This window comes from Balaenoptera acutorostrata, chromosome 15 (assembly GCF_949987535.1).
Source record: "Balaenoptera acutorostrata chromosome 15, mBalAcu1.1, whole genome shotgun sequence".
Classification (NCBI taxonomy): Eukaryota; Metazoa; Chordata; class Mammalia; order Artiodactyla; family Balaenopteridae; genus Balaenoptera; species Balaenoptera acutorostrata.
The window spans coordinates 33,232,785-33,255,862 of NC_080078.1; the positions used below are offsets into that span (position 1 = coordinate 33,232,785).

At 39.5% G+C, this 23,078-nt stretch overlaps 1 protein-coding gene across 18 annotated transcripts in view; it reads right to left on the minus strand.

Moving 5' to 3' along the window:
* RBFOX1 (RNA binding fox-1 homolog 1) overlaps positions 1 to 23,078 on the minus strand; it is a 1,515,726-nt gene that overhangs the window by 20,968 nt on the left and 1,471,680 nt on the right. For 9 of the 18 annotated variants that reach the window (XM_057529156.1, XM_057529150.1, XM_057529161.1 and 6 more), the window contains 2 exons: positions 21,470 to 21,512; positions 16,736 to 16,800 (listed from right to left, as the gene is read on the minus strand). In XM_057529156.1, coding sequence (XP_057385139.1) covers positions 16,736 to 16,800; positions 21,470 to 21,512 — 108 coding nt within the window. The remainder of the gene's footprint in view (positions 1 to 16,735; positions 16,801 to 21,469; positions 21,513 to 23,078) is intronic. The other 9 variants (XM_057529157.1, XM_057529151.1, XM_057529154.1 and 6 more) reach the window with 1 other exon arrangement.

Here is a 23,078-nt window from a genome sequence, read left to right on the forward strand (position 1 = left end):
GCAGCTCTGTAAGTGGGTCTCAGGCATCAGTAGTTTCTAAAGACCTCCAGGTGATTGTATTATGCAGCCAAGGCTGAGAAGCGCTTGTGTAGCTGAATGGTTCTCACCTTGGCTGCTCCTAGATTCATAGGGAGAGGTTAAAAACAGTAAAGCTGAGCCCAACTCCTGGGGGTCCTGGCTTAATTGTTCTGGGACTGGATCTGGAAAGAGGTAGCTTAGGAGATGCTCTGCAGGTGCATCTTATATCAGCCACAGCCAGGAAGCACTTGGGGATGGTACAAATGCAGAGTGGAAAGGGGGCGGGATCACCAAATCTCTTGTAGATTTTGCTTCTTTTGCAGCTTCCATTTTGCCACCCACCATGTTGGCCTCTAAGACAACCTATCTGTGTACTTGCTGAGGGTGCCCAGGAATGGTTACTTCTAGTTTCTGAAGACCTCCTAAAAGAACGGGCTTTAAACCTCATTTCTGCAGAAGCTGGTGAAAAGTGGCCATAGTATCAAGCTTTCTGTTTTTGCTTCCTCCCCTGTTCATCTTCTTTCACTGTCTCCAATGGATATACTCAAGTTCATCTAGGCAGGGTCTTCCCATTTTTTCCTAGTGAGTCTGCATCTAATTCTCTTTACCATTTTTTTCACCCAGAATTCCTCTCTATTTTTGACCTCTCCCTCTACTCCAGAACTTCTCAAACTTCCCTGAAGACAATTACCTACAATGTTTGTTAAAAATATAGATGCCTGGGTTTCAACCCTGACCACCTGCATCAGAATTTCCAGGAGAGAGGTCTGATCATCTGGCCACCACTCATACCTCCAGGGAGGGAATTGTGGTTCTAGGTAATTTTTTTTACCATGGAGAAATTTAAGAAATCATGCTGAGAAATCTCCTGCAAGTTCATTCTCATTTTCATTTCAAAGCCCACCTTTCCCAGGAAGACTTTTAGATATAGGGAGGCTTTGTGGGAGAAGAGAGGATTGCTAATTTAAGAAAAATAAGGAAATAGTAAATCACCGAGCACGAGAGAAGGCTGTGTTTGTCTTGACTCTTTGGAATGTTGACACCAAAGAGCCACTACCTAAAGTTGATGGAGCGCTTATCCATGACAGGTGGTTGCCAAGTGCTGTGCGTATGTATGCATTCAATTTTCCTTACAACCTCTCTTATTATCCCCACGTTCATAAACGAGGAAATGGAGACACAGGTTATGTAATGTGAACAAGATGTTAAGTGAAATCTGGACATTGCTGGATTCGCTCAAGACTCTGACTCTTTTTTTTTTTGCTTAAATATAAAATCATAATAAAAATATTTTATTTTTATTATTTTTAACTAAGTATTTGTTTACAATAAATAAATATTGTAAATAAAAATTTACAATATTTATTTTTAACTAAAGTATTCACAATATTGATTCACAATATTATATTAGTTTCAGGTGTACAACATAGTGATTCAATATTTTTAGAGATTAAACTCCATTTAAAGTTATTATAAAATAATGACTATATTCCCCTGTACTTTATATCCTTGTTGCTCATTTATTTTATACATAGTAGTTTGTACCTCTTCATCCCATACCCTTAGCTCCCCCCTCTCCCCTCCTTCTCCTCACTTATTCTCTATATCTGTGAGTCTGTTTCTGTTTTCTTATATATATTCATTTGTTTTGTTTTTTAGATTCCAAGACCCCAACTCTCATTCACCCTCTAAGATTCTGCTCAGGGCTGCTCACAACAGAGGGTATTGAGTCAGTGATGGGTGTGGCTTCTCTGCGGAGGAATTTTCTAACATGGTCTTTCTCTCTTTTTAATCTATTACCAGACTTTATGATGTTTTACGATGATTTCCATAAACTGACCACCCAGACTGTGGATCTGACTCAGCTGGTGGTACATTTACATGAGTCCTGTGACTTGCCATGTTATCCTTATTATCCCGCTTTTCACCTTCCGTGAAATCTCATCTCTTGGCAATTCTCTTTTCTTCTAAAAATCACCCCCAGCTGAATCCTAAGAGTCAAATGAAAATAACAGCCAGCCAGTGTTGCTGGAAGGGGTGTGAGAAGCTAGGTATCAACAAGATACAGAGAAAATTCTGGCATAGGTTGGGGTGGAGGGAAAGGCCAGACAGGAGGTTCTCCCATCAAATAATACTGGCTTTAAGTTCTACTGTTAAAGATTCTGGTCATTTATCATTCTTTGGCCTCTTAATTCTTTTTTGTCATTATTGTTACACAAAACTCAGGGTTGGTGCCATTCATAGCAAGTTTCCTTTTGTATCCAATGCTAGGAATATTCCATCTAACACACACACACGCACACGCACGCACACACACACACACACGTGCGCACACACACCCACACACACCCACACACACAGACACACACGCACACACACACGCACAGACACACACGCACACACACCCACACACACGCACACACACACCCACATGCATGCACACACGCACGCACACACGCACACACACACACACGCACACATACATACACTGATATGTGATTAAAACCCTCCAAGCCTATCTAATAAAAAACCCCTACAGCCTGAGAAGTGGGTCTTCTGGTCTGGCAGATGGCAGCCCCAAGATGGCAGTGGGACAAAGTCAATTTAATTCTATCTGTAGTCTCCGGGGCATCTATTAGTTATAAGACAGAGGTTCTCAAACCTGACTGCCCATTACAATCAGCTAAGATTTTTTAAAATATAAAATACCAATCACCAGGCCATTTTAAAAAATATAACATACCAATTACCAGGCCCGATCATTAAAGTACAGAATCTTTGAGGGTGGTACCCAGACACAGGTATGCCTGAAAAGCCGCTCAGGTGATTCTAACATGTCTGCCAGCACTGAGAACTAATTTCTCATTGTACAAATATTCTCTGAACATATGTGCCCTGACTTTGCAGGAAATAAGAGTTGTGTCTTCTGGTTTTTTTGTTTTGTTTTGTTTTGTTTTTAATTAAATTGCACTAGTGTTGATCTCCATCACGGGGAATCCAGCCATGAGTATTTCCTGAACAGTTAAATATAACATGCAGAAAAAAGGTGCTCCTATTAAAATTCTATTTGGTGCCTTTGCTAAATTGTTTACTGGTGTTGTTCATTCACTTCTCAGATGGTTAATGAGGGCTTACAACATGCCGGGCACCCAGCTAAGCTTAAGGGATTTGATGCCATGCTCATGGCATGTAAATCACTGAGGAATATCTATACTGGGCTTGGCTATCTCGAAGCTCATAATCTAATTATATTTCAGTTTTATCACCTTGAAAGGGAGACCGATTTGCTTGTGATCAGTATTTTACCTCTCTCGCCCTGACTCAGTTCTAAAACTCTAGAACTGTACAAATCCCATTCAGATTCATATTTTTCTCTGCCCTGTTGTAATTTATATATATATATATATATATATATATATATATATATATATATATATATATATATTTATGTGTGTATGTGTGTGTGTGTATATATATATTTAGTATTGTATCATATGTACTTCAAGAGGCCATGGCCAATTGTAGAATTGAGGTGAGGTATAAAAAAACAAACAAGCAAGCGAATAAACAGTTTGACTATAGACTCCTCTGAAAGGGTCTATCCTGGTATTTTTTTATTTTAAAAGGGGACTGCATTAACACCCATTCAAAACTATTTTATTGAGCCCCAGTTCCTACTGCTAATACTGCACACATAAAAAAGTTTAAGTGCAAAAGGAGTTAAGTACTGTGGATCTGTCCCCAGTGTGAATATTCCATCCAAAATCTCTGCGTTTCAGAGATTCAAATGCAAGGGCATCTCCATTTCCTGGAGACCTTGGGGAGAGTCCACTTCTGTAATTTTAGTATCTCCAACATTTAATAATCTCCCCGGTTCCCACTGTACCACTTTCTCGGCTAAAGTGAAAGAGAACTAACTGTGAGTCTGGAAGCTGGGCCTGGTCACATACAAGCTGTGTTCCAATAGAAAAATCATTTCACCTTTCTGGGCCTCAGTTTCTTCATCTGGAAAATGGGAACGAAAATAGCACCTACCCCTCTTAGACTCTTGTTTGTTTTGTGCAGATCAATGAGAACATGAATGGGAAAGCACTTTATTTGGGGGGAAAACATCATGTATTTTTCTGGCTGCGTGGACTCATGAAAAATATAGGCTTCTCTCTCCCCACAAAGAGGCCCGATGTTTGTATTGTTAAGTCCTGGGCTTCTGGGATTTTAGGGCAAGTGGGAGATAGTTAAGAGCCTTTCGAGGTTATAGGTCATTTTACAGGTGGGCTGGCGCCTCCAAGGAAGGCAAAATCCCACCTCAGCTTTGGTTGGGCAGAAGGAGCTTCTCATGTGAAATGGTGCCTATCACAGGGTGGAAATGGGTCTGGCAAGTTCTCTGAACAGCATACGTGCTCTCTAGGGGAAGCAGCCCTCATATGGCTGAGGGGGTCCCCGAGCTTCTGGAGGCTCAGGAAGAGCAGTGGGTGTCCAGGCTGAGGCTCTGGAGGGTGGAGAGGCCACACTGAGAAGGTCTGGGTCCACTTAGGAGTTATGTGCAAAATGAAGTGAGCTGATGGTAGAAAGTTCCCTGGGGTTCCAATAACCCACCTCCACCACAGTACTGGACTTCTCACCAAGCACAATGGGAAAAGGGCAGCATCGGCAGATTTAGTTTGACTTTTTTTAACCCTTTAAATCTAAAGCCATGTTGATTTGGGGGCTGGGTTTACACTGGGAGAACTGGTTGTTTTTCCTAAGAAGCTGATGCATCCCTGACAGCCTGAGCTCCTTCCTCCTTGGACAGAAAAGAGAAGCAATAATCCAGGAGAAAGATGAACAGAAGGACAGGCTGTTTGATCTCATGGTTCCCAGTTGCTTCTTCCTTCAATATTTTTTGGCCCAATGTGTTTTTTTCCCCAGTTTTGAGATATGACTGACAAATTAAAATTTTTATAATCAGGTTGTACATGCTTTTTTAAAGGTGTGCAAAGTGATGATTTAATATCCATGTACATTGTGAAATGACTACAACATTTTCTAAACTACAGAAAAGAGAAGCAATAATCCAGGAGAAAGATGAACAGAAGGACAGGCTATTTGATCTCATGGTTCCCAGTTGCTTCTTCCTTCAATATTTTTTGGGCCAAGAACAAAACAAAATATGCCTATAGTTTAGTGATGCTGCTGATAATAAAAATAAGGAGGATGACGATGTTGAGGGTGATGACGATGATAATAATATCCTGAGGGCTACTCAGCATCAGTGCTATTCAAGGAGCTCTTTCTTCATGACCTCAATTAATTCTCACAACAACCCATGGAGGCAGGCATGATTCATCAGCCCCACTTTAAAGATGAGGCAGTTGAGAGTCAATTAGCCTGCCTGTACTACCTCGTGCAGTAAGTAACTTACTGAGATTCAGTCTCTATATGTAAATCTCCGATCACAGTCTGTTGGTGAATAAGCAAAGATTCGCCAACGCATGCGCCAGTCAAAGAATAGATACAATGAGTATGAAAGACCCTGCTTTACATCTTGATCAGGCCAATGACAAGTTGAGGAAGGCACAGGTTCCCAGAATGTTAGTGTTACGGTGGGTCCTGAAGATTGCCTCATCTAAAAATGATTTGCACTTTTAGACAGATTTAATTTAATTTGCTTGCTTTTGCCTGTATACATCCAATGCTTTCAAATAACCATATACACCCTAAAAAAATCTGTCAATAATCAACTGAGTTATTGATAACGCCATGCTTTTTCACCACCTCTTTCAGTTTATAAAGCAATGTTCACCTTCATCTCTTTCTGATTCTAACTGGTGTTATGCTCTCCCTTTAGCAGATGACAAAATGGAGGCTCCATAAAGGTAAGAGAAATCAGATGTGACTTTTCCGGGGTACGTTTTACAACAGCGTGAGTTTACAGTATTACACAACCAATGAGGAGATATTCGCATGGAATCACTTTCATTATTCTTGGATCTTTGGAATAAGAAAATGATTATTTGTGGCCCTAAACTAGTTGAGGAAGGAAGTCACAGCAGAATGGATTGTGAGGGATGCGCAACCATGGACAGCTCTTACTTTCTCCTTTAGGAAGGGAGAGAGCAGAGAGGAGACGTTTACAAAGCAACAAGTTACAATGACAAACTCTCTTACATGTGGAAGATTTGTGGAAGGAGAACTCAGAGTGAACATTATTTACTGCCTATTGGGGTAGAATTGAAGCACCTTGAGAATGGTGCTTCTCACAAATCACCCCGGGATCTTGAAAGTACAGATTCTGGTTCAGGTGGGGCTTGAGATTCTGCATTTCTCACAAGTTCCTGATGAGGTCAATTTGGTTGGTCTGGGAACAATGCTTTGCAGAGTAAGGCTCTAAGGACCCTCAAGATGAACCACTTCAATCTTGAAATTTTAGAACAGAATAAGGTAAGCGCTTCTTTTCCTGTTGTTTTAGTTCGAGACAGATATTGAATAAACCATGAAAAGAACAGCAGAGAAACTGTCATTCTGGGAAAGCTGTGGAGCTAATATTTTCCAGGAGACATTTTTCAAGTGTCCCCACCCCCAACAAGCTGGGCTCCTATTCTAGTTACTAGAAGTGGTCCACAAACCCTCTAACAATATAGAAATGGCAGGGGGGAAGAAGTCCCTCAATCTTTTAATTCAATCAAATTACAAAATTAGACCATGAAAGGAGATAGGGATTAAAAGGATGCTAGAAGCATCCAGCAATCCTAGTTTTCTTTTTAAAGAGATTCCATGGCTGCAAAAACAGTGGGAACCACTGTTCCAGGTTATCAGATGTGTGATGTATGTCTAGACTCTCAGGCCAACACATTTCAATCTAAGTGATTAAGATAATTAAGGGAAAAGGGTGTTTGGCTTTGATTCTGTCTCATCTGCCCACAATCTAGTGATCATATCTGAACATTCACACATCATAATGTAGTAAGAATAAGCCTGGAAACAATGACAACATGGACAAGTTAGTTCCTCCTCAAGCTCTTACCTACCCGACTACCATCCCCCTAAATTCTGAAAGCAGTCCTACTCTAAATGTTTTGTATGGTAATTCAAGATGAAATGCACTATGATTTGGAGGAGAATCTAATTCCAGAAGAATAAATCACTGTGATTCACATCAGGGAGAAAACCATGAGAAGTCATTTATTTCTGTCCAATGACTGTTCACAGGCATGTATTACACACAAATATGAAAATAAAAGAGAGGCCACATTTAAATAGAAGTCAGTTCTGGAAAAGAATTCAAAGTTCTCTTCATAGGTACAAAAGTCAGAACTTGCTTTGATAACGTTAAAAGAAATACTAGAAATTTTTAAGTGAAAAGTTCCCTCTTACCCCCAAAGGTAGACTTTCTAGCATATCCTGATAGTGACCAAGAAAATAAAAGGCGAAGTGGAGCAGGTTTAATTTTTGTCACATTCACGAATGCTTCATCAGTTCCGAGTCTATCTACGCTGCGTATATTCCCTTCTACTTGACTGGAATACTGTCTTCTACGAGGAAGGTTCTTTATTTGCAACAGAAATGGCTCTCCAAGAGGCTTCTGTGTACAGGTCCTCATCAGAGGTTTCTGACCAGCCTCTAGAAAGCACTGGGCTTTCTCACCTGCTTCTAAACCTTTCACAGCTGAAGGACCCTGATGGCGCTACTGAAAAGATAGGTTTTATTTGCTTTTTTGTGGCCTATCAAGTCAATGATCTGCAACCCGAAAAGTATGTAATTAGGCCATGATATGACCAAAGGAGTTGTTATATCTTGTCTTGTCACTGGCAAACGTGTCTACCCAAATGGCTGTGACAGCTATGGTCTATTGGGTTTGGAATTTCCTTTAATATCTCCCCAACTCCTTCTTGGTCCAGTCTGTTGACTCTTACAGGCTTGCTTCTTTTTTTAACGGCTTCAATTAAATTATATATTCATCTGGCAGTGCCTAACAGTTGTTAAGAAGCTGTTAAGATTATGGACCAAAGGCAAATAGTTCTTGAAACAAAAACTTGAGCACTTTTTCATTTAACGTGTGAGCACGTGTGTGTGTACCTGTCTGTAAATTAAAAAGAAGAGAAACTCGGGAAACACACTGATCAGTAACAGCCATATTACTTTTCATCACTGAGAGCTTTGTGTCCATAAACACAAATTCCCAAAATCACACTGATGTTACCAGCAAGAGCTCTACATTCCCTCCTTCACTATCTCTGAGCCATCTCAATCGTTATCAGATGGAATCAGCATCAACCTGCAGAGCAGGTTGGCAGAAAATATAATTATCTTAGTTGTCGTAATTTGTTTGGTGAATGTTCAATCAGAACTATTGATCCATAGGGAAAAATAAATAAATGAGAGCATGAAATTCCATTCTCTTTTTAATCATTAAGTTATCAAGTTGTGTCTTAGGTATGACTATTTGAAGCTGCAAATGTGCCTTTGCCCTGACTTTGTAACAACAGCATAAGGAGGTAGAAACAGTCCAGGACCTGGACCGACAGACATTGGACTTGAAGCCCAATAGTGGGATTTCCCAGAGTGTACATCACCCTGCCTGGACCTGCTTCTCCTATCCACACACTGGTGGTTCTACTTAGGATGACCACACATGTTCTTCTTGTCTTACGACAGTCCTAGTTGAAGCCTGCTGTCCTGGAGTCATTACTACCAGTGCATCCCTTCTCTGTTACATCGTCCCATTTTAAACGATCATTTCAATGTCCCATTTAAAATGATCCATTTTAAATGATCATTATATGGGTGCCCTAACTATACTGCTTACCTGATCAGGTCATTTGTTCCAATGTTCTACATAGTACCTGGCACACTAGAGACACTACTGAAAAAATTAACTTCAAAACAGAAATCTACGTGGTGAAAAGATTTTAAAAAGTGGCAGGAAACATCATTTAAGACTGCTCACTTTAAGAAAATCTGACATATCAAAATCTAAACTTTGGGGGCTTCCCTGGTGGCGCAGTGGTTGAGAATCTGCCTGCCAATGCAGGGGACACGGGTTCAAGCCCTGGTCTGGGAAGATCCCACATGCCGCGGAGCAACTGGGCCCGTGAGCCACAACTGCTGAGCCTGCGCGTCTGGAGCTTGTGCTCCACAACAAGAGAGGCCACGAGAGTGAGAGGCCCGCGCACCGCGATGAAGAGTGGCCCCTGCTTGCCGCAACTAGAGAAAGCCCTTGCACGGAAACGAAGACCCAACACAGCCAAAAATAAATAAATTAAAAAAAAAAAAAATCTAAACTTTGCAGGACTGATCAATTGGGGGGGCTTACGTAGCCAAAAAAAAAAGCATGTTTTTCCATTAAAAAAATGCAAAACAAAACAAACATAAATTATTCTTGGAACTCAGTGGATTAAAAAGGATTAGAGTTGCATATAATCCTACCTACTATATTTTAAAAGTCTTGTCTACATCATAATCAGTTGAGTATATTTGGTCATTATCCTCCCGAAACTTTGCTTGACTCTGGAATCAGTTAAAGAAACAACAGATTCAAACCCCTGGATTATAGAGATTCAGGTGGAACTGAAATAACCTAGATATTTTTGGTTTCCTCCAAGCTCACTGTTGCTACCCAGATTTAAAGCTCTTAATGGACTATGTTATGGGAATATGAAATAAAATATGAAAAATTGGAATTTATGACTATGAAAATATAAACATGAAAATGAAAACAAGAATATTTTATGTACTGCCCTTGATGCACTGAATATTTCACAGGCAGTGTCTCAAAACTTCCATACCACTCTGTGAGACGGAATCAATATACCCACCACAGATGAGGTGACGGAGGGCAAAGAAATGACTTCTCAAGGTTGCTCCACTAAGATGCAATAGAGCCTGGGGATTAAGGGCATAGACTTCAGCTCTCAAGCTGAGCTGAACATCTACTTCACCCTTCCCCAGGCTCATCTTCCCCATCTGTACCATGGCGGTCAATTTAATATTTAGTGCGACAGTTCAGTGACTGTCTTTGTAAAGCACTTAGAACACTTAGTGCTATCACATAGTATGGACTCCATACACAGCCATTGTTATTATTGCTATTATCATAATTATTGTTATTGTTATCACAGAGAGAGGATTTGAATCAAAGTTTGCTCAGTTACTGTATTAAACTTCAAGAAGTCTTAGGAAATAGTGCAAGTACCGAAGTCCTCTATTTCCACCTAATGAACATTTTCATAAGAGCATTCTCATATATATGGCAAGTTTTATTGAAGAAATTTATTTTCATGTAGTATGTGTGCCTTGTAACAGGAAACTCACAGGCAATTCCTGTTTCTTTCTTGTTACCCTAAAGCTGTCTAGAATAATTAGCTTCCCTTTCTCTTCCTGAGGGGATGCTGAATCACCAAAAAAAAAAAAAAAAAGAATCAGTTAAGAAAGTAAACTTTAAACCAAAAAGAAGAATAAGAATATAAATAAAAATAAGAAAATATTATATACAATACTATGTATGAATATATATTTCAACCTGGTGTTCTAATTTTAAAGACTGGATGTGCTTTTCTGGGCACTGGGGTACAGAAGGATATAAATAAAGGCATTAGTGACTCATTACTATTACAAGTTCACAGAGCATCATTTTCTTTTTTTAATTGCAGAACCCAGAAGAGCTCATCAGGATGAGTGAAAACAGTGGAAAAGATTAAAAGCTAAAATCAAGAACAACTTCAACAGGGCACTATCAATAAAAGATAGCGGAGTAACTATTGCTGCCATGTTTTAACTCAACAGGTTAGAATGTGAGTCCAAAATAGCCTCCTTCTGACCCTGAATCCTTGTCTTAACTGCAGATCTATCCCCTCATGAACTAAGCCCTCAGTTTCTCGTTCATCTGAGAATACTATTCTTGGCATCACCAAGCTTTAGAATGCTCTCACTCTATTTTTTCACCCGTGGATTTCTCAGAAAAGATTGAAAATGTAAATAAAATATAATAAGGAGTCTATCGTAGAGCTGCCAACTTTTACTGTGCCAAGGAAGAACATTAAAAACAAAACTGGATAAAAAAAGAAGAAAGCAAAGCTGTTGTCATCATTTCATACAAGAAAAGCTATTTTTCACAGCATATGCGAAAGAAGCATGGGTAAAGCCTGGCCATTGCCCATACAAGGGAGTTGACTGCCATATTACATTGTCCGTGTTCTTCTCCTGTCCTGGTAAACCAGTAAATGTCATCAGGTCTTGAGCTGGCCAAAGGAGCTAGTGCTTCACACAAAGCACTAGGATAAGATCTTGAAATTCCTCCTTGCACACATCTACAAAGAATGGGTGCAGGGGCTTGTGACTGCTTTTTAATCAGAAACAGTTTCAACCCTTATCTAACTTGGTTCACATAAGAGGAATGGGGAAAACAATGAAACTTCCCGCCTTTCTCTGCTTTGCATGGTCTACCCTCATTAAGAGATCCACATTATCCATAGATGAAGCTTTCTATATTCTACTCCACAGCAAGAAAAAGTAAAATTGTTAAGTCCCTAAAGTATAACAGTATTTTAAAAATTAACCTTTCTACCAAAAAAACCCTTAAATGGTAAATTAAATTTTCCATTCAGGGTGCTCATATGCTTTATTGGCTGGCAACCCTTTAATTTTTAGTCTATATGATTTGGTAAGGACTCCACATAAAATGGTGTATCGTTTTAAATGCAATTATTAGCCTTATTTTAATGACGGCATTTCTCTATTATTTAATCTAAACCCAGGACATAAAAAGTCCTAAAATAGAGAGGGAGTACCCACATAAATGGAAATCAACTCAAACCCCTTTAGTTTTTCAGTTTAGATCAAACTAAGATTGTACGTAAGGATTTAGTTCTACGTCCTGTAGTTTAGCTTATGATGAAATATTATAAGAGCATAGAGATAGTTTTTTCCTATCTGTCCATACTTCCTTCTTTCTTTCTTTCCTTCCTTGTTTCCTCTCTCTCTCACTCACTTTCTCTCTCTCTTTTCTTTTTCTTCTATTCTTCCTCCCTCCCTCCCTCCCTTCCTCCCTCCTTTCCTCCCTTCCTTTCTTTTTCTCTCTTCTCCCTTTCTTTCCATTCATCCACCTAACCACCTATGTATCTATTTATCTATCACCTATATACCTTTCTATCCATCCATCCATCCATCCATCTATCCATCTATCCATCCACCCATCTATGCATGTATGTATCCATCCATCCCTACCACCCATATAATTTTAAATAGTTGATCTACAGATCAACCTCTCCATGACCCCAAACACATGACTACTTATTCCTATTGAGTTTTAAGAAAGAACTACTAATCTATTTCTCTCTGAGATAGAACCTTTTATTCATAGGTTGTGAGTATCACATTTAAAAGATGTTCTAGCATGGGGCTTGTGACTGGCTGATCTTGACAAGTCCTGACCTCCTTGTATTAAGATTTACCTAGATACTGTTATGAGTCCTCCATGAGGTCCTAAGGCAGAAGTGTGTGTGTGTGTGTATGTGTTGTGTATACGTATATTTTCCACATATGTATATGAATAATATATATACACAACACACATATATATGTATGACCATACATATATATATTTCAAGTGCAGAGAGCAAGATAATTGATATTATGGCATTTTAATTGGGTTTCCATTAAGCTGAGCTATATGAAATTGCCAGTATTGCACCATGTGGGGCACACAAAGGTAGCAATTTCATATGGTACAGTCTAACATTGCTGATGAAAGTTAAAGGTCTCAAAAAACAAACAAAAAAGGGTAGGAAATAAAACAAACAAACAGAAGGCTGTTGCTTGCTGTCTCTTTTGCTCAGTCTAGGGGCACCTGTTTGGCCAGAACTACTACTGTATGTCAGAAGTTGCTAACTTTCAGGGATCTTTACGGAAATGCATGTCTTATATGAAAACAGTGGCCCAGGGTAACTATCAGGGCAACTGGATCATCGTGAAATCTTGGCGTGAACCACTTTATTACCTTCTTCTCTAGCTGGTCTGAATTGAGTTCCCTTCTGCCCTAATGTGGAGGGCCGTTTCCATGCACTGGTTGTTAGGGGATGTTAGAATGTTTAGCAAGCAGGACAAGCGTGACAAATGTCTGCCTTTTTGGCGCAGTAACATTTTCATCAAAGCAGTGTACACATCAGACATATTTACCCAAATATCTGTAGCATAATTCATGGAAAAGGAAATCTCCCCCCGCCGCCACCACCTCCGCCTCCCAGTCTGGCTGCCCAAAGATGCAACAAGGACCAAGTCGTGGACACAAAGAAACCGAAAGCCAATCAATAAAGAGAAGCCTGTCCCCAGGCTTAATTCAAGCAAGCCATTCATTGAGCTACTGTGATGATGGACCTGTCAAATCCAGAACATACCACGAACACATCAGCAACACCAAGTGGCATGCAATGACCAGATGACCGTCGGCCCCACTGCCATGCTTTGATTGGTTCAAGCTCAGAAAACCATCTCCCTTGAGAGTTCGGACAGTTGGCTTTCCACAAATCAAAGTGAAATTAGAAGTAAAGATTTGAGGTGAGGTCAAAGGCTTACCAAATGTTTCCTAAATGCCAAGGAAAGATGTTTGCCTATTGTCATTCAATTCATCAATAAGACTATAAAATTACCTAGTCCAGTCAGGTCTTTTTCTTTGGGGGAAATCTCTGCCCACACCAGATGGTCTTCATTCTGGAGGTCAGCATTCAGAAACACTCAGGGTACTCCGAGATAATCAGCATGTGATCATTTAACCAAGAAGATGTTGGGTGGGGAGTTGCAAGGTGGCCATCAAGGACCTCTGGCCAGTCCTGAGGTTACTGGAGTTCAAGATTTTCCAAAGGCCCCTGAATCTTTAATTTGATGAGGGCTTAATTTGTGCTGATAAAAGGTAAAATTCTACCGACTGGGGACATCAAACTTCTTTCGCTTTCAAGACTTCTGAAGAGTGAATCTCATGATTAGAGAGAAAGTTTGTTGCAGTTTCTGTTTTGATCAAGTTGACAGCCAGTGAGCGTGACCCAAACATTCTTTATTCCTGCTGATTTTACTTCCTATTTTGAAGGAGTTTCTTTGGGTTAAGAAGCTTTTCTCTTTGTCATTCTGCCTTTCTTCTAGAAAGTAGGAACTAAGAGTCTCTCCCTACTGATATTACACTGTGATTGAGTAAAAAGAAATGATTACACAGCTGCCCTGAGATAATTCTAGATAACTGGCATCTTAATCTTGATTCGAAAGCTATTCTGATCATTTCACATTTTCCCCCAAATATGTGTCTTCTCTAAAAGGGTCTTCCTTCTCTTTACCTGCTTACTAAAAATAAAAGGAAGTACCACCATTTCATAAATACACTTTGCAAATCAAACCAGAAACATCACTTTAAAGATTGTTTTCTGGTAATTTACCTATTACTGCATTTCCCTCAATGCAATATTTCCATATGTGGAAAGTGTCTTGCTTATAATAAAGTGAAATAGGGCTAGCAATCAATTGCCTCAGCAACCAAAAAGACCTAATGTGCAAATTTCTTTAATGAACAGCAAGAGGCCAATTATATGGACAAGAGTATATTTAGTTGGTTTCTTCAGCTGAAACTATTATACCAAAGTGGGAATTGCAGAGTTCGTCAAGATTTACCAAACCAAGAATGAGGGCAATTTTTCAGTAGGACATGTTGCCAGTGAGAAATCTTAATAATATTAAAACAACAGATTTCATAAATACATTTGCATATATGGTGCCCCCAAATGCAGCAAAATTTTAACTTAATTTTTAAGATGAATGCAACTAGAGATGGCCAGATTCTCAAGTAATTCTATCTTAGAATAGTATTAAACATTGTTTTTTATTTTCCAAATGTCTAGATTGGTTTTATTAAAGAAAGCAATTTAAATTATATCTTTGTAATTAACCTTTTTTTCAGCTTGGGGATAGATGCACTTATACTGAGAAGCAAGATAAAAAATCCAAAGACATAAATCTGTTTAAGATTCTTATAATTATGCAGCAGGCTAAAGTTACTATGATAATTATATACAAAGTGGGTGTTGGAGAATTTAGCATCTAGAGATATTTTCATAAAAATAATTAAGGGTTGTAGATGAACCACATTACAATTGATACTTTGTGAATCTTCAGTGTGCAGAATTTAATAGCATTAAGACTTTTCATTTGTAGAATGATCTTGAGGATTTCAAGATTGTCATCATTTTTATTAGCTTTTTTGACCCTCTCAATTTCCCTAATCTAGTGTCAAAGTGTATTGAAGACAGCAACTTCTATAAAACATATTTTGCATCCTGGCAACTGATGATTGGGTAACTGGATAATTTAGGTAATTAGAACTGCACATTGACAATAGTTGGGGTTCCTCTGGAAGCTCCGAGCCTCCAGCCTTGAGAGCTCGTGATGGCTGTTCATAAGAAAACAGGAATAATACCTGCATACATCCAGACAACAGATCTCAATTCTATCTTGCCAAAGAGCCATTTTATTACAAGTTTAGGCAGGGGGTTTTCAAAGTGAGGCTTTTTGGGTTCAGGAATTTCTTTTGCTTTAGTATACCTCAGAAGAAGTCTGTAGTTAACAATGAGCTAACGACACATTTTGTGAGAAATGGAATGGAACTGCAGAGAAAGCATACCACAGCAAACCAAGATAAGGACTGAGTCACAAGAGGCCACGGAGGAGAACCAGTGTCTGCCGACACTCCCCATTCTCGAGTCCAAGACATCGCCTGCTTACCTGTCGGACCCAGCATGCCTCAGCCACACATGCAAATTGGTACCATTACTGTTTTATTCATGAAACATATTTTTAAATTAAAGGAGTCATTACCCAAAATAAGCACCCTCCATGACATTTGTGCATGCAGAGCATCTGAACATTCACATTTATGTCCTCAGAAAACAGAGCCAACGATTTGCATTCAATATGGAAACGCACACTTTTTTTTTTTTCAAAGCACTTATACAAAAATAGCTGTGGCTTGCCATTTCAGAAACCGAGTCATCTGTTAAGCCTGGGTAACGCGTAATAGAGCTCCTCCATCCCCCAGCCTTCACCCCCGCCGCCATCCAATTCTGACTTCTGCATTTCTTAAACCCTTCCGCTGCCAGTCTTAACATGTGGTGTGCATTACAAATAAATGTTGGCTTCTGTTCGTAGGAACGGTCATTGGGCATTGCCAAAAAGAACGACTCTCCTTATGAATGCCAGATACACCTCCCCCATTCCTTTGGTTTGGATTAAAAACTGCAATACGGGGAATGCTTTCCTGGATGTACAAAGATGTGAAAAAAAAAGGGAAACGGGGTGCTGAAAATCGAGGTAAACCTGCAGGATCATCTCCTGGGTTTTGTCCTATGAGTTAGATGAAACCAGGGTCTTACAGAGAAGACCATGAGAAGGTTGTACAGGGAGTCTACTTTGTGCATGCAAGGTGTGCTGTCACAGGAATTGAGATCTGAAAAACAACTATGCACAGACAAAATGTATCACTACCTTTGTGTCTCAGCAGCGAGGGCGAGTGTTTAGAATGAGCTAGGCGTCATAGTGCATCCTCTCTCTATGTGGCCCCGTGTTGACCTTCACCATGAGACCTAACTTTTGGGGTGCTGCCTCCCCAGCAGTCATGCATTTGCACCAAGACCAGACGAGCATCTCGTCTCCCACGAGTTAAGTTAACTTCCAGGTAAATGTCAAGCATGAGAAGGAAGGCCCTTACCTGTCACTGTAGGCAGCGGCAGTGGCGGGGGTGGGCTGGGCGTAGCGATATGCAGCGTAACCACCCTAAAACACAAGGAGAAAGCGGACTTAGGAGCGCAGAGGAAGCCAACTCAGGGCGCCCGATCGCGAGACCACATCAGAACAGTGGTTACCCACCTCTAACAAACTAAAGTGGAGGTTAATGAAAGCTTAGTATGAAAACACGCCAGAAAGATGGGGGGTGGACCACCAACCCCAGCTGGATGTTAAAGGTTAGCAGTTGTAAGCGTATCCCGAAGGGACAACCCAGAGACCCTTTGAAAGAGATGTACCTACATGTTAATTAATGGTAATTGTTTTGCGGTGGGGAGGATTATGGGGAATTATTTAAATGCTTTTTATGCTTTGCTGAACTTTCCAGATTTTCAACAATGAGTATGCTTTACCTTTACTTATCAGCTATTAACTTACATTTTATTCAATCTTTGATTACTTCCTTAAAAATCCAATATTGGTCAAGCTAATACCCTGCTGTCTTACTTTGATATTTATTAAAAAAAAAATAAGATAACCCTTTGATTGAAAGTGTATTAGGCATCTCTTGCACGTGTAGTTGTTCAACCACTAAAGCAGTTAAAGAAGATTGTCTCCAGCTTTCTAAATGTCACGTAATGATTAAAAAAAGGAATGGTGAGCACTTAAAAATTCTGTCTTTTCAGCTAAAGATATCACACTGGTTCAGATGGAGAATTTGTTTGGTGTGGAAAATATAAAGTCTTCCAATTTGTAAATAAAATCATTAGGAGAGAAAAAAAATCTGAGAAAAATAATTAACATTTAGTTGTATGTACCAGTAATTGCAATTGTTCAATTAAGCAGAGGACAAACAAATGGGCATATTCTAAAGGAACTGTGTTCAGTGGAGCATTGATTATCAAACTGTGAAAATAACAGAGCTCCTTGCTCAGCAGACCACAGCGATACATCAACCACTGTCGAATGATTTCAGCACACTTAACAAGCAGGATCCAGTCTCCACCGATAACACAGGGACCATTCAGGTTCTAATTAGAATACATAGTCCCATAATCCTCTGGGAGAAGGGGTCTCACCCTCACTGTAAAGGGGCAATTCAGGACAGACTGCAATGTCAGAGGGCATCTAACAGCATAAATAACTGGTGTGATGGGGGGATTTGATGGTAGGGTTTTGGGTGAAGGAGTTCATTATATTCAGCTCCAGGTATAGGATAGAAAACAGATGAATGAGAAAATTGCAAGAAGCATCTATCAAAACATTCTGTCCTTTATTGTCGTTTATTTCTACCCTTTGCCAATCACAGCTGACTTTCAGAGCAAATTCGCTATCACTTACACAGCAATTCCAAAAATCTAGTTTCTCCTTAATCAAGTTCCTTCTCTGGATCATGCTAGAGAGGATACCTCCAAGACATTCTGACAGATAATCACCAATAATCTGGAGCCAGTATTAAAAAAAAAAAAAGTCTCCCTTGAAAAACAATGTGAAAGTTAAAAAAAGAGGTCTTACCCAGACACCACCTGGTGTTCCAAACACCATGTTCTCTAATTAGGAACGGAGAAACTCATTAAATGTGCTGAGGAGATGGAAAACCAAAGCAGTTGTCACACCCAGCACCAAGCTCCAGATACAGAGTGATGGGCTGAGGGAAAATCGGGGTCACCAGATTTCTGGAGCCGTTCTTTTCATCTGCTTGCCCATCTCTTCAGCTTTCATCACGCAGCCATAAAAGACACAGGTGTGCAGGTATGTATGTTCCTGAACTTAATGAGGAAGGGAGGGGCTGGCATTGGCTTCCTGATTGCTAGGAGGCCTTAGCTGCAACCAGCTGAAAGCTCTGAATGGAGAAAGTTTGAGTGTGTGCTTTATTTTTTCTTTCACTTCCAGAACGGAAAACAAAAGTTATTGCAAAGTTCTTTGCATCAAGCGCCATGTCAATCAATCATGCCTTGGTGACTGTGAATTTGGTCCCAGTAAAAATTTCTGGCCACGTCCTGCTTGCAAACCTTCTTTGAACTCTGTACGACTCCCCCAACTTCTGCAATGTTTTCCATCAATGGAAGTAGGTAGCAAGTTTGATAAGTGGGAAAAACTGTGGCGGTGCAAATAGAATATACCTAAAACAAACCTCACTGACTATTAAGTTGATACTTATTGCATGAATATAAAATGGATGTGTGTCCACCTGGGATCCTTCAGAGGGACTTATCTATGAAGCTTTGGGAAAGATCCATCCTCTGTATGTTTGCATAATGACTTGGCCATTTAGAGAAAATAAATGTGTGTTTCCATGCAAGACAGGCACAAGTGGTCAATGTCCTGACACTTATCTTTGTTATTTAAGAATGTGTTTACAAGTATTCCTGATTCATGAGTCAAGGTCATAGTTTGCTAAAGTCTGTGGAACCAGTGGAGAGATTCTGACCCTGGTCAGTGATCTTCTTGCTGTCCAGTAGACCTGATGATATCAGAAATCTTCTATATCTTTGCTGTCCAGTGTGGTAGCTGCTTGTCCTAAACGTCTACTGAACCCTTGAAATGTGGCTGGTACACCAAATGGAGTTTTTGATTTATTTAAGTTGAGTTCATTTGAATTTAAATGTACACAACCACATGGGGCTGGTGGCTACAGTATTGGACAGTCCAGGCCTAAGTGATCCCTGAAATATGTAATAATTGGAAGAAGAAAAGGACTGATGGCTTGATGTCCCCACATCCATATACTGCATTGTCTTTGTTCGCTATTTTTCTTCTGTATGAAATCCATTTAAGGGGAAAACCAGAGTTGTGTATTAACTCCGTATATGTGTTCATACACTGTAAAATGATCAAAAAAATACAAATTGCTTTAATTAGCTGTTCTAACAGGTGACTCTAATCAATTTTATTGCCCTATATTTTGCGGCTCGCTGAGCATAGCCAAAGCTTCTGCAAGGTTCTGGAGTAATGTCTGAAAAAAGAAGCACTCACTTCTATTTGTGGTCACCAAACCATGTTCACATTGAAACTGGTCCTCCCAGACCTTAGGACAAAAAAATGTATCCTTGACAAGTAGATTTTTCCCACCACCAAACCAAAGGTAAAAAAGGGATGACAAACACAAAATGGTCTACACTCCCTACTCACAAAATGTACTCACTTTCACATGCTAGGCAGCAAAATACAAGTGTGAACTTATAGAACATACACATTTTAAATGTCATTATGGATTTCCCCTCTCAACCTGGCCACCACCACCAGATGCGGCCATTGGAGATACTGACTCACACGGTCAGAAACACTTCCTTTGTTAGCAAGACTTCTGAAGGTCCACTGGGGGAGGTTATCAATTAAGGACCTTTAATGATGCTCCAATGAACCACTTTCAAAACTGTGCTTGGTGGGATATTCATAGTGGCAGGGAAGGGCAAGGTTTCATGACCAAACAGGTTTGGGAGATGCTGAGTGAAATGAAATGAAACTGGATACTCATTTGTGGAACTTTGTAAAGCATTATTAATAAGCCCTGTGGCTCTCCATTGCATCACAAAGTGGTTTGACAACGGAAATCACACGTTTAAACTTGAGAGCATACTTTTGGAAAAAGATGTTCAAATATCCAAATGGCGAATTGCTTAGGAAGCGAGGTGAAATTTTTGTCATTGGTGGGGACACGGGGATTGGGTAGGGCTTTTCCTTTCTGAGAATATCCAAGGATCTCACTTTGTCTAAAACAGGTGGATTAATAATATACATAAAATTGATTCACTATAATGACATTTAAAGAACATTTGCAAAATGTAAAACAAATATAAATCATTACTCTTTAATCTGCATATGTTCAGCTATTTTTGAAATATGGCAATAGAAGTCCTGTTTTCTTAGAAAGTGAAAATAAAAGTTGATGTCAGGAATTTTATTTGGTCCTCTCCTAGGTCCAAGTACCCATTTTTTATATTAGATTTCTTATTAAAACTTGATTAATCTCACAGTAAAAAAAAAAATGTACCTTCTTAATTGACTTAATACTGAACAAAAACGAGGATTGCAGGTTACAGGGAAACCCATGTAATAAAACTCCCACTGATCATCCTTAGTTTTACATTCCTCTTTCCTTTTATTTGACAGTTTTAATGTTGGTTTTAGACCAAATTTGGAGACTTAGCCAGCTACACTTCGATGGATGTGTTGATTTTTTTCTGTTTCCTTCCTACAAGTTCGTTCATTTGGGTGTTGCTTCAGCAGTGGGAAATAGGTTTGAGAGCTACGGCAAAAGTTGTGAAATAAATTTATAAGAAGCTACAATGAAACCAGGGGATGTTATATTAGCTATGCTTACCCTCAATGCTGGATGTATAAAAGGCTTTTTGGTTTAACCATCCCAGTTGACTCCAGGAACCTACTAAAAATTTTTTTTCAGACAATTGGTTCAATGAAACCCTTGAATTATTTTCACTGAGTTTATATTCATTGAAGCCAGATACATTTTAAGCCAAGAAATGAAGAGCCAAGCCAGACCTCCATTTTGACACACAATCTAGCAGAGAGGGAAACATTTCATGATGAGCATCTCTCTTCTAGAAGAATTCACATCAAAACTGGAAAATTCAGTTAAGTCTTTCCTCCTTCTATGTTAGAGACCATCTCCCCTCCCCGGAATTGTCTTGTTAGTAGGATTTCACAGCAAACCCACAATCAATAGTGATGAGTTTTTCCACCAGCCAGGATTTCATACCTGCAGCAATTTATTGCCATACACAGGCTCTTGATACACTACTCTATAAGGAAACAGAAATGTAATGTTTTTCAATGCAAAAATGAAATAAAAGAAAATGCATAAGTCAGACAGAAATTCCAGAGCAATTCATTTACAAGTTTGCTTCTCTTATTTCACTAAGACCTAAGAGTGACCCATCAAACCCAAAGAAAGACCAAGCAATGCCAAGCCTTTTTTAGCTACAAAATCTCTGTAACTGAGAGTATCAAGACGGTGGGGCTGGGGATCAAACTGCACTCACTGTATTTGTGTTATAACCTGTGTTTATTTTTAAAGAAGAAAAAAGGATATTTTCATGGCTTCTTCCCCTACCAAGCATATTTCAATAGTTCAAGTTAACTCGCTCACATTTATCTCTTTATCTCATGATTGGAATTCTCTGGAACACCTGAGGATTTAACTTTGATGCCTAATGATTGAGGCAATTAGGATGACAGCGCAGTAGCAACCATAACTGTATCAACGCCTTTATATTTTTTTAAATTTAATTTCATGTACTAACACAACACAATTGCATTTCATGAAACAATGAATCACAATGAAGCTATCAAAGCTTCTTTTAACATATATGACTAGAAACATTGTGTGTGTGTGTGTGTGTGTAATATATATTTTTTATATAGTCTGGCTTTTCTTTCCAATTTAGTTCTACTTAGCCTTCCTTTTTAAGTTAAAATCTACGTTTATGGAACTACACCTGTAAAAGTTCTCTCTCTTTCTCTCTCTCTCTTATTTGAATGTTTCAAGTACAGATATTATTCCCTGTGGCTTGTCCACTCCATACACTCTCCATTAACCCCTCACTTCTCACCCTCCCCCTTTCCTTTCTTTCACTGCATTTCTCAAGTTTGCTCAATGGGGACAACAGTGTTATTCTGTTGGCCCAGGGCTTAAGGGTTGAACTTGGCAATTAGATCACATGGGCTCAAACCCCAGTGACAGTGAAGATTTCTGAACAAATAATTTCATCTCTTTTCTGAAAAAAGTTTCCTCCTCTGGGGGGGAAAAAAAATGGAGGTGATGGGTAATGGGTAATGAGATTGCTCCTTGATAGGACCATGTGCGGAGGGAATGAGATGATGTAACGGCTGAGTGTCTTGTCTCTTACACAGGATGTGCTTAACTTCTGGATGGGCTGTTGCCTCCCCCATCGTTACTGACCAGCCTAATGCCAACCTCCAGCTGGCTCAGATCCTGAAAGCAGGATCTCAGGAATAAACACTTGGGGTTTTTATCTGGAGAATTTTCTCTTCCCACCTTTCAATGCTACTGACACTTCTGTCCTGAGCTCAAACATCAGTGAAATGAGGACACCTTTTTAAGATCTATGGACAGCAGAGTGACATGAATTCAGAAATAATTGTATTTAAGTCATGGTGTCACCCAGAACCTTGTTATAACGGGATTTAGGCATGATGCAGAAATGCACTGGAATCTCATCCAGACATATTCACTAGGGAGCCTCTCAGTTGCATTGAGTGTTAGAAAGCTTAGGGCTTTTCTAATAAAAGGGAGCGAGGTTAACATTTATAGTCTGTATCATCGGGACTTCCCTGGTGGCACGGTG